The sequence below is a fragment of the Fringilla coelebs genome, assembly GCF_963513975.1.
Source record: "Fringilla coelebs genome assembly, chromosome: 9".
Taxonomy (NCBI): Eukaryota; Metazoa; Chordata; class Aves; order Passeriformes; family Fringillidae; genus Fringilla; species Fringilla coelebs.
Genome location: NC_140067.1, coordinates 21,398,574 through 21,411,187, shown reverse-complemented (window position 1 = coordinate 21,411,187; position 12,614 = coordinate 21,398,574). Strand labels below are relative to the sequence as shown.

Here is a 12,614-nt window from a genome sequence, read left to right as displayed (position 1 = left end):
CCTGTATGCTACATGCAACTACATGGCTGCTTTTCTTTTTTAACATAGAAGTTTATTTTCTGTTTGGTTTTTTCTTTAGCAGTTGTACAGGGAATAATTGAATGCTCACAAGGACTTCAGCCTTTTCCAAACTCCAGAATGTTGCATTAAAAACCACCTGAAAATAACAGAAAAAAAATTATATTTTTTTTAATACGAACCCCATGTTATCATTCAGAGGAAAATCACTATTTCTGTGAACTATAATATTGAGACAAATACTATTTTCTTTGTATAAAAAAAGAAAAAGGGAAGAAAAGCAAACTAGGAGAAGGGGCTTGATAAGGAGTACTACATTTTCTGATATTGCCTGTTGTGTCTTCATGGCCATTATTCATCAGCTCTGACAAACCTGCAGCTGGCTTCAGTTGACTTCTCAATTACCTTGATGTCTCAAGAACTGACTTTCGAGTTATTACATAAGAAGCTTTCATAAATTATTCAATTAGCCTAATATCTCTTGTCATCTCTTAAAAATTAGCAGTTTTAATTGAGAGGGGGATTTCCTCCAGCTATATTAGCTATTACAAAAGGCTTGATGTTGCTCAGCTACACAGGCTTTGCAGGACATAACCCCTGTGTATGGAGCTGGAGTTGTACAGTGCTGCATTGTGCTTTTAATGGGCAGTACATCTTCCTCAGGCTTTGGATTGTTTAGGAGACTGAAACATTTAAAACATTATAAAAGGCAACAGAGTTAAAAGAATTTTCAGTAACTTTCCAAACCCATATTGTCACCTTGTCCTCACATCACCACTGTTTTTGATGATCCCACTGAGAGACTCTCAGCGATACATTTGTCGCCTTCTTCATGAAGGTGCTAATCACAAAAGGTGCAGGATATATTATAAATTGAATTTTCATCTGTTGCTGGTTTTACTGAAAATGAGCATGCACACAAATTTTGATATTTTACCACCTTTTTCCTTATTCTGTGCCTTTTTCTCACTTAGAAAACTTTCATTCCAAGCTGCAAATTTGACTGGCTTTTGCAGTGGCTGCCATCAAAAAAATTTAAATATCTTGTAATAATTTAAGAAAACTTGACAATCTTGTTTAGACCTTTAAATGCAAAATTATCTACATTTGAGCGCAGCCTGAAGAATTACAGCACCAGAAGTTATTGTCTGTGAAAACAAAAACTAGAAGGGAAATTGTTTTGCTGTCTTAAATTTAGCAGTTCTCACTGACAGTTGTTGCAGTCATAAGTGTAAGTCAACTAAATTTTTACTTCATATTCATCATTCTATCAAGAACTGGTTTGTTCACTACGTGAGATAACATTGGTTTACCAGTGTTACATTTGTGTTAAAAGTAACACAAATTTCCTCTTAGTAATTCTATTTCACAACCAAGAACTTCTATTAGGTTTCTGTCCCTCAGATGTAGCCCAAATATTAACATATACCTCACCTAAAGACCAACTTCTTGCATCACTCAGAACACACTAAACATGGAGCATTTAGGTTTATAGTTTATAATTCAAATCATTGTGTTCTACCTTGCCTTCTTTTCATATCAGAAGGCTTCCCAGCTGAACATTGTGAATTTTTAAAATAGATTTTAAAACTAATGTTTAGGTCTGAATCTGTGGAAGGATTTTTATCCCCAAGTCGCTGTGGGAGTCGTAATGGAGAAAAAGATTGGGAAAATGCATCTACAACTTCTTCAGTCGCCTCTGCTACAGAATACACAGGTCAGTGGCAACAAGGGTCAGAAAAGTACCTGCCTGTTAGTGGTTTTATGCATGAAAAGTTTACAGTTACCTTGACTTGGTTTCCTAAAACTTGATTGAGTTTTACCCTTCAAAGTAGAGGCTAATAATAGAAGGTTAACATTTTTAGTCCAAAATAAAAGTACTGACTCAATAGCATTTGTGATAACCACAATAAGCTGCAGTCAGGGTCAGAACAGCACATGGGCTCACACATGATTTTGTACTTCAGTAGTGTCTCTAGCAAGGCACAAAGTGTTGATATTTCAACTCAATTTAGAACAGAGTTAGAAAATTCAAAAACCAAATTGCAGCAAAAAGTCTTCTTAGCAATGCAAATATAAATATTCTGCACTATTTGTTTCCTAACAGATGTTTTGTTGTTTATTAAGAACTTTATGATCAGACTACTCATCCTTTATTATATTATGAATCAAATAATAATGGTATTTTCCTCCCTTTTCTCTAACTATACCAGATGTGATACTGCCAAGACTTTGCATCATCAGCCTTATAAAAGCTCCACTTTTGCCAACCTAATATCACTTTGTTTGTGAGAAGAGTAGCATAAGGTTAGGAATTTTCTAGGGTTTTTTTCCCCCAAAGCTTAGACAAACAGATTTAATCCTAAATTTAATTGATGCTTGCACGTTATTTTCCTAATTGGTACTCGTGTTGGGTTTTCTTTAAATGGACTTGCCCAAGTACACAGACATTTCAGAAATTAAACCAGGAGATTTCTCCTTCAACCAGATGAATCATTTTACAGACAGTAAAATGTCAAGTGTAAGGTCAGCTCTTTTATCCCTGGTTCTGGGTAAAAAATTTCTGGAATTCCAAAGAGGAAAGGCAACAGTTACTCTAAGCACTGCATATGCTTCATTGTTATACCTCACACCCTTGAAATCACAGGTGTAGGAAAAGAAAAAGACTTTGCTCTCTCCTGGACAACTGAAATTTTGTTTAGAAAAAGCAAAAGAAAAGGGCTTCTGAGAGAAAAAAAAATTACCAAGGCTGCCAATAATAATGATTTAATAATGAAAGACACATTTGTAAGTAAATTCAGTGACAGCTGAATGACATTTTACTTCTTTGTGAAATTTGTAGTCTCTAACCTTATTCTGTATTATTCCTGGATTTGTGTTTCTATGCATGCAAAAGTTCTACACCAGAAGTGCTTCACAGCATTCAGAGTAACTCTTTGTTGTTTTATTGATTAATTTACCTTATTTGCTGTTCTTTTGCATAGGACCAAAGCTCTTCAAAGAACCCAGTGCTAAATCCAATAAGTATATAATTCAGAATGCACTGGCACACTGCTGCCTCGCTGGAAAAGTAAATGAAGGTCAAAAGAAAAAGATTCTGGAGGTAAGAGTATTTTTCCCCTAAAAGCACAAACACCTACATCAAACCAAAGTCAAGCATTATGGAGATTCTAAAGCATAAATGCAGACATTGAAAGGGAACCTTAGAGATTATGGCAGCAGTCAGTGAAGGGATTGAGTAACTTCTATGATTTGGTTCCTTGTGTAGGCAGAAAGGTTCTCCATTGCTGTAGGAACAAGAGCTGTTACTTTGTACATGCAGCACAGGGAGCTGAACTAATTCACGTTTAATTGATAGTTATTGCTTGTTTTATGGGGAAACTGCAATATCTAGGCTTTCATATTTTGCTCACTGAGTTGTTTTCCCTTATACATGGAGATCCTCAGGTTGGGAACTTCAGAACTAAAGCACAGCGCCCTCACGAACAGAAAGAATTGAAATAAATCCCTTCTAGGCTCTTCTCCAGTTTCCAAGCAGTAGGGCAGATTCAGGACTTTCTACTACAGGAAGGTGGCTTCCAGTCTTCTCTCTTACACTGCTATAGACCTTTCTGAAAATGCACAGATATTGTAAAAACTCAGGGACAGTGTGTTCCCAGGCAAAAGAAGTAACATAGAGTCTCAGCCTTGAGAGTAACAGGACTGTTCCATTTACCAAGTATGACAAATACAACAGATTAACTGATATAAAACCTCACAGACTCCTGGAATCCAGACTGAATTTCATTTCTGGAATAAACTTCACAGCAGTATTTCTTGCCCGTTCTTCTCTTCATAATCCTGCATCCATGTCTGGATGCTGCTTTCTCTGCCTTTTCAGACACTATTTGGAAATATCAAGTCAGGAATCAGCACACACTCTTGCAGTTTAAGTAACTGGGAGCAAAATGACCCTCAGAAATCCCAGAAAAAAACAGGTGCCCGAATGTCATGCTTAACTCAAGGATAAAGCATACATCACTTGATAGAAGCTGTATGTGGTCAGGGCATGTGTCCCATAGAAGGTCTGTTAGGTGGAATAGGAATCTGAAGATTTCAGCTAATTAAGAACTTCTGTTCAATACATTTCAACTGACTTCACAGTTTGACCAAGCTTGAGTGGATTTAGGGATGACTGAAATTCCATTTTAGCACCAGAGGATCTTTCAGACATATTGAGACATGTTTCAAGTTTCCTGTTCCCAAACTTGCAAGTATTAAACCAACTTGATGAAGTGGATGATGAAAAGAATTTTTATTTGGTCTACAAAAAGACTTCTGGGATGTCTGTTCTTGAGGTACAACTAAACAAGTATAGCTGAAATTGTCTAAATAAATTATGTTTTGGTTGACATGAATATCTACCCTATCAAAATTCAGATGGGTGAAGCTTAGCAAATTCTAATGATTGAAAATAAGGTCTTTTAGTGGACAGAATTAGACATAAGTTTCAGCTCTAGTAGAAAACTGATTCAAAATGAAATCTAATTAATTGAAATGTTTTCTAATTACAATGCAAAATTCATATTGTGAATATTTTTCTTTCTTTCTTTTTTCTTTTAAAGGAAATGGAAAAATCTGATGCCAATAATTTCTTAATCTTGTTCCGGGATTCAGGCTGCCAGTTCAGATCTCTGTATACGTACTGCCCTGATACTGAAGAAATCAATAAGTTAACAGGAATAGGTCCCAAATCTATCACAAAGAAAATGATAGAGGGACTGTATAAATACAACTCTGACAGAAAGCAATTTAGCCACATACCTGCCAAAACTTTGTCTGCCAGTGTTGATGCAATTACCATTCACAGCCATTTGTGGCAAACCAAGAGACCAGTAACTCCTAAGAAACTCTTACCCACCAAGGCATAGTAGATGGGAAAAACTTTCCTTGAGACAATTATGATAAACTTGCACTTCATCTTTACTGCCTATAGGAAATAGATTTCTAGTTGCCAACAAGACTCTTAGAACTTAAAACTGGACACCAAGTTCTATTATCATGTCCAACTGGAATGTAAACACAGTGTTTAGGAGTGCAGAAGATAACTCTTAGGTGAATAATTATGAGTGATTACAGAAATGTTTGACTTGTGTGGAGATTTGTATGTGCTAATGCAACATATAGAGTATATTTGCTCTGTATTTTGATTAGATACACTGAAGCACTGAATGTTCCTCTTTAGTGACTCAAACTACATTTTTTACATCTGTTGCCTTATATGTTTGTATTTGTGCTTGTCTTGAAATATTTTTCTTTCACTAAAGAAAAAGTTCTTAATATTCTCAATACCATTGAACTTTGCATACTGACTTACAGTAAAGACTAAATGATAAATTGTATGTCACTGAATAACAGCTGAATGGGTCTGTTCTCCAAGATCCTTACTGCGTGCTGTAACAAAATCAAGATTCATTCCCCTGTGTATTTATAATTCTTTTTCAATTCAATAGTACTGATTTGCTTATAAACTAAACAGTAAAGGAAAAACCTTTGAACTGCTTGAAGTTTTCTTCAAATGAATTATTTAACAACTCAGGGTACAGGTGATGCAATTATTTCTGTTTCAGTAAGTTGCCATCTGAGATGTAATGACTGACCATGTGCATGTTCATAACATCAGTAAAACTCAAAGTAAAAAGATTTGGTAGGTCTCTGAAATGGTTTAAGCAAGTGTGCATTCATTGCTTTGCACGGTTCCAGCTGGAGAGAGAGCACACGGTCAGGTCCTGCTTCTTCAAGGAAGGAACAGGAACTCATGAAACATTCAGAACTAGATCCCTGATGTTGCCTAACAGAGCACTAAATATTCAGAAGAATCACAGAATTCACTAAGTCACAGATCTTTGAGGAGTCATGTATCTAATTCCCATTGATTTTAAGATCCAGGCCACTTCCTGCCTTCAGATCTGCCAACTCAGACTTGAATCAGTTCTCTAGGGAACAGACATCTGATAATTTTCAGTGTGTCTTTGTAAATTGTTTTCTTGACACTAACAGGTGATGTCTTGTGACACAGAAATTTTTAAGTACATATAGCAAAAAGGCCTCACTGACATTTCAGTAAATCTGTAACATGACCATTTGCAAAACCAAACTGTAGGCATATTTCAGTATTATTTATAAAGGGCTGCATTTTATTTCAAAACAGTGTTTGATTAGTTTATAAATCACTATCCCGTTTCAGCATTTGTTTCTCTTATAATTTGCTTTTAACATGACACTGTTCTAAAAAAAAAAAGAGAACACAAACTTGAAGCCTCCCCTAAATCTGTGGCTATTTTGATAACATCGTACACCAGAGAATTTGTTGGGGGGGAGGGAAATCTCATTCTCAGGAAAAGACTTGAATGATTTGTGATTCTGTTCTGTTTCAGTGTTGTGACAACTCCATTCACATAAGACAGTATTGTGCTAGAAGTATGTAGTCCATTCAGTTTCATGGGAGACTAAAATGATGTTCGTATTTCTCTCATTAAACTGCTTTGAGAGAAACTGCCTCACTACTACGATGTGCTCATTTACTTAGAGAAAAGATGCACAGGAATGAGATGTCATTAAGCAGTTTAGAACAGTACTTTTTTAAATTATTATAAGGCCTTAGGCATCAGTGCATCTGGATTATAAACATTTTCTCAAAAATGCTGTCAGTTTACTGTAATTTATGTTCTTATATTTATGTATATTTGTTAAAACTGTAAAAAAAAAAAGAAAAACACTTTAAAATACATGTTTAATATGTATGTGGCTCAAAACTATTTGTGGTTAGCTGATTCCTACTGTTTGCATGTATATCACCAGGATATGTAACTCTTATAATTCAAGTGTATACATATTGTGTATATAGGATATAAATAATATTAAAAAGGGGGGAAAGAGGGTGTGCACATTCTGCCTGTTAGACACTTCCTACAGATACCATTGTAGGAACATCTTGAATAACAATATAAATCTGTGTATAATATACAGTGATTCAAGAAACCAGGAGGTTGGAATTAACTGACACACATATGGTGAATAACTTCAAAAGAAGTTTTATCATGGGAGGCTTTTTATTTCTAAAATCTGTTCTATGATTTAACTGAAGATTTGCAACACCATAAAGACACATGCATCAACCTAATCAAAGTGAGCTTATACGTGACAGGAATTCTTTGAGTAATTTAAAATCTATCTGAATGTATTATGAAATTTGCATTTGTCAACAGGTTAAAGATTTGTGCAATGTCTAAAAGTAGAATGTGAATAATGCAGTTGAAAATTTCATTGCTCGCAGTATAAGGTTTTACTTAATACAGGAAAAGTAAAGCTAGAGATGCTTTTCCTTTTTAAGCCTGCAAATTTTCTAATTACAGTGGATCTTTGGTTGGGATCATGTTTAAAAAAAAAAAAGAAAAAATAATAAAAAAAAAAAGAAAGCTTTCCATAAAGGCCAGTATTTATCACTGACCTTTCCAGAACACACTGGTGCTTTCATCAGGGGTATTATTATTGTTGCTACGACTGAATTGCCAAACTCTCGTCTTAGTTTTTGGAGCAGAATTTCATCTTCTAACAGTCATAATAGCTACTGAATTTTATTTTTTTTTTAATGTTAGTATGACTGTTAGTTTTTATTATTTGGCTGTTTAAAGCCAAATTCAGCTATTTAATTCTGATTTATTGGGCACTGTTGAAAATTGTACAGTGTATTGTGTGCTTACTTGTCCACTTCTATGGAGCATAGCTTCCATATTTTTTCAAATGCTGTGCTGTAAAATATTGTCATTGCTACTTATGTGGTACAGTGTAGTTTTTTCCTTTCATTTAAATAAAAGCATGGCACCAAAATAACATTTTTTGTTTTCTTGCTTACCTCTAAATAGAAACTAAAATTATTAAATGTTGACAATAAAGTTTAAATCTTGTTTCTTCTCATATTTCAGCAATCTGGAAATTGTAGGAAATATTATGCATCGTTACAATTTCTTCTTTTGTTTACCATCTTTGGTCATACTTCCATAGATAATCTAGATTTCTGATGTTATCAGAGGAAGGCTATTGAATAATTGAATAGGCTTCATATTTCATTTGTGAGGACAACAAGGTGTTACCCTGTTCTCTTCAGAAGGGAATTTCACAATTTTAAGTCATTTATAAACTTTGGGGCTCTGGTTAGCTTCCTTTTCCAAAGCCACACAAATTACTGGTCAGGTTAAAAGGTTTGCTTCAGACTGAAAGGTTGTCAAGGTGAAGTCTTATCTTTGTCAAGGTACTGTATAAAGCATGTGTGTGACTTCTAGTGAAACTGTTTGTACTTCCTAGTGATGCTATCTTGAACAGAACACTATCAAAAAAGTGAGGGGCCTTTTCCAGATTTGTGAATTAGTAATTTTTCCAGTCCAAATCATGCCTTGTTTGGGGCTTTACGTTGTCCTGCTGGGTTGCAGAGTAAGAGCAAGGACTTGCTGAAAGTGTCCATGACATCCCTTCTGTCAACAGGCAGACTGAGCTGCTGGGCTAACTTACACAGATAAAGAATCTCAGAATTGCAGAGCTATTTGAAGGGTAACTTCAAGAATACCAACAATCTGACAGTAGTGCTTTTAATGCTGCATTGAAAGCTACTGTGGAAGAAAATTAATAGCTTTCCCTTCTCCCCCTGAAAACTGGTTCTTTTTCAGGCAGCTCAGTCAGTTCCCTGTACAGCATCACAAACAGGCTGACACAAACAAGGAATTATATCGGAACACAAACACTCAGTTGCACCCAGTAAAGCTATTTTTTCAGTGGTGAGCCCAGATCAAAATTTTCATCTAAAAACAGCCTTTGTACAGATCTGCTTTAGAACAGACTTTGGTTTTTTCTATCTTTTGGCAAATAACACTGTCCCTGAGAAACTTCAGCTCATGCCCTGGTTAATTTGACATAATATGACTGCACTGTGTGCCTGAATTTGTACAGAATTTCTGATTCAAAATTTGTGCTGCTGTGGCATCAAGTGTAGAGAGTTATGCTTGGAACAGAAGGTTTTGGATCGATTGCCATACAAATATTATGCAAAAAATAGCTTTGTTTCTCAAATCCACCTGTACTGATCAGATTGATGTCAGATGTCTTTTTTTTAACAATTTATTTAAAAAGACATAGGGCTAAACTTTTTCTTTAGATCTCTTCAAATAGCAAATTAGCATTTCTTTGCTGCCTTGCTACTAATTTAATGAGCTGGATGAGCAGCTTGGAGAATTGTGGCTATAAAGATGTATTGATAGTCACAGCCCTATACAGCTGCTTTTACATTTTCTGGTTAAATAACTGAAAAACAACAAAAGGAAAAAAATCCCCTATAAACTCTCTTATTCCAGGTGTAGATGGCAGGGGGAAATAACAAGTACATCTTTGTACATTTATAAGAATTGTATTTTTAAAAGCAATCTGTTCCATTTAGGTAAAAATATATTTGATGTGTGTTTGTATATGCATACATACAAATACACATTTACCTTCAGACTTACTTGCTTACATACAGAATAAAGAATGCATGTTTTATTTAGACAACTATGGGAATTAGTCAAACATGGTAGGGAAATTGCTCCAGCTTATTTCCTTCTACCCAGAGAGAAAAGCAGCTCTTACACTTGAAACCACTGCTGTAAGAGGCAAGGAAATAATCTACAACATGCACATTTCAGTACAAACTCTTTGGGAGATGGAGTCCTTTAATCAAATTTCTGAATTCAAGGATAACACTAGACAGAACTGCCACTGATCAGAAGAGCTACTAACCATCAGGATTCAAGGGCAGAAAACAGCACAAATAAGGTAAGCATTCACTGAAAAAAAGTTGCCTAAAACTTTCTTCAGACTCTTATTCAACATTACAAACAACTTGATGTGTAAAATAAGGGGTAAATAAGCATTTCTATATCCACTGACAAATTTGTTTAAGCAGGATACTAAAAGATTTTTTTTCACGTGTTTAAGTTTGCAGTTAATGGTATGTGAACTTCATGGAGCCATGCTATCTAAATGTACTTTTATGTCACAATTAATGGAGCTTGCAGAAGGACTGAAAGCTAATATAGAGCTTTCCATCACAGCAGCTCTGTCTTATTATTTCTTCATCATCACTGATCTAAACGTCTGCAGTACAAGACTGGCAAGGCCCCACAAGCCTGCAATTATTTAAATTACTTGAAGCCAGATTATACTTTGGCTCAGTATTTTTCTTGTTTAAGCTACCTGAAACTGGAGCTGTGGTGCTGACATAAAGAATTCTATAGATTATGCAAGAATTCTGCTGAATTGTCACCTCAAAGTTTTGGAAATCCTTTCTTGAAATGAGTAAAAACTGTTTCAGAATAATTTTGAACAGAATTTTTTTTCTGTTTTTACAAGAACATGTAATTATAAAATGTAAGGAGTTGAATTGTTCTGTTACAAGTACAGAAAATTGAGATCGGCCCATTTTTAGGGCCAACACACAGAATCACAGAATCAGCTGAATTGGAGGGGACTCACAAGGATCACTGAGTCCAGCTCCTGGCCCTGCACAGGACTGTCCCCAAGAATCACAGGCCTGTATCTGAGGGCATTGTCCAAACACTTCCTGAGCTCTGTCAGGCTGCTGCTGTGACCACTGCCCTGGGGAGCCTGTTCAGTGCCCAACCCTCTGGGTTAAAAACCTTTTCCTGATATATAACCTAAACCTCTCCTGATGTAAATTGAGGCCATTCCCTCAGGTCCTGAAACTGTCACTAGAGAAGTGCCTGCCACTCCTGCTCGCTCACAGGGACGCTGTAACTGCACTGAGGTCTCCCCTCAGCCTTCTCTCCTCCAGGCTGAACAGACCCAGTGCCCTCAGCCACTCCTCATGGCTTCCCCTCAAGGCCCTTTCCCATCCTCGTGGCCTCCTCTGGGTGCTCTCCAATGGCTCAGTGTTTGTTTCACCTTGTGACACCCAGAACTGCCCCCAGCGCTCCAGGTGAGGCTGTCCCAGTGCAGAGCAGAGCAGGACAATCCCCTCCCTTGCCCGGCTGGCTGTGCTGTCCCTGGTGCCCCCAGGACAGGGATGTCCCTCCTGGCTGCCAGGGCACTGCTGCCTCATGTCCCTTGTCATTGACCTGGACCCCCAGGGCCCTTTCCACAGCGCTGCTTTCCAGCATCTCATTTCTCACCTGCAACATTTGTAAAGCAGTCACACAATTACTATTTTCTTTCCTGAAGTGCTCCAAGCACAGACTGCAGCGCCCTGTTTTGTCACTAGGCAATGCAGATCTCCTCCTCCACTAATCCTGATTTTCAAGCTCTCTTACACCCACACCCAAAAGCTTTGCTGTTCAAGGGAGTTACCTTCTCTGCAGTAATGAGTAGGGAGTTCAAAGCAAGCTGAGACCATCCCAAACACGTTCTATGCTTAAGTAAAGACTTGCAAACAACCAGAGAACAAGATCTTCCATCAGCTCTCTTCCCATAGAATGCTACTATATGTATCTTCGCCAAAACTTAATAATAGTATGATTGCCCCCCAAAGCAGGGCCACCAACTCCTGCTACCTATTCTTCCATATTTCTTCCTGATAGTTCTTGAAATCTCTTGCCAGAGTATAGGAATTTGCTGCTTACCTGTGAAAGATCTGACATTCTGATCAAGAAATAGAATAATTTTAAATTCATAATTTTCCTTTCAGGTCCATAAGTGGGAAGAAGCTTTATCTTTCTAGCCATCCAGATATAGTCTCACAGATTTGGTCTCAGGACCTCCATTGAAAACAAAGCAACTTCACAAAGGATTAGTAAACTACTGTAAAACCACTCTAAAATCAAGATTAAATTTAAAACCTATGTGTGTTTACCTAGAATTCTGTAGGTTAAACAAAGTTTTGAATGGAGTTTTTGTATCTATGCTCAGCAAAGTTATACATACCTCTCAGTTTAGACAATTAAAGTCATCTTGTTATTCCACACTCCCCCTGGTTTATCATCTCTGCTGTATCATATGTATTGGAAAACAGTTTCATTTCTATAATTATTTGAATTTTCTCTTAAGCAGTACCTCCAAAGGCAACTAAGCAACAAATAGTTTGGAGGTAAATAGAAGTATTCAGTGTTTTACCAGCAAATCCATATTCCTGGGAAGTGAAGCTGGGACTTGAACAGAAGGAACCATCAAGTTCCACGTGCAGAACAGTCTACACGTGCCTGGCAGAGTCCCTGCTGTGCAACCAGGCACACTCCTCTCTGGACAGCCTTTGGGATATTTGTTTTTATTCTTCTTCAGAAAAAAGAGACAAAAAATAACACAGTTTCCCTCTGCCCTTCAGCAGATCCTCAGCAAAACAGTTAGTAGGTAGACTCGACCTCACTGATATTTTGTGAATGTGACAGAGAATCCTGTCCAGCTTCAGTCAACAGATCCCTGACAACCTTCCATGGATCTCTAAGGCATGGTACACATGCCTGATTTAAAAAAAAAAAGCCAACTAATTAAAAAAATCACGCATCAGATTGTCAGAAAATTGCCACCATCTCCATTTTGACAGGGCTTGCCAGTGCACTGCAGTGTATTCACAAGCACTC

General features: G+C 36.9%; 1 protein-coding gene across 5 annotated transcripts in view; it reads left to right on the top strand.

Annotated features, from left to right (window-relative positions):
• CAMSAP2 (calmodulin regulated spectrin associated protein family member 2) overlaps positions 1–7,868 on the top strand; it is a 79,837-nt gene extending 71,969 nt beyond the window's left edge. For 4 of the 5 annotated variants that reach the window (XM_084211858.1, XM_084211857.1, XM_084211860.1 and 1 more), the window contains 3 exons: positions 1,620–1,735; positions 3,003–3,121; positions 4,623–7,868. In XM_084211858.1, coding sequence (XP_084067984.1) covers positions 1,620–1,735; positions 3,003–3,121; positions 4,623–4,928 — 541 coding nt within the window. In that variant the 3' untranslated portion in view covers positions 4,929–7,868. The remainder of the gene's footprint in view (positions 1–1,619; positions 1,736–3,002; positions 3,122–4,622) is intronic. The other variant, XR_014616403.1, reaches the window with a different exon arrangement.
• The last annotated feature ends 4,746 nt before the right edge of the window (positions 7,869–12,614 follow it).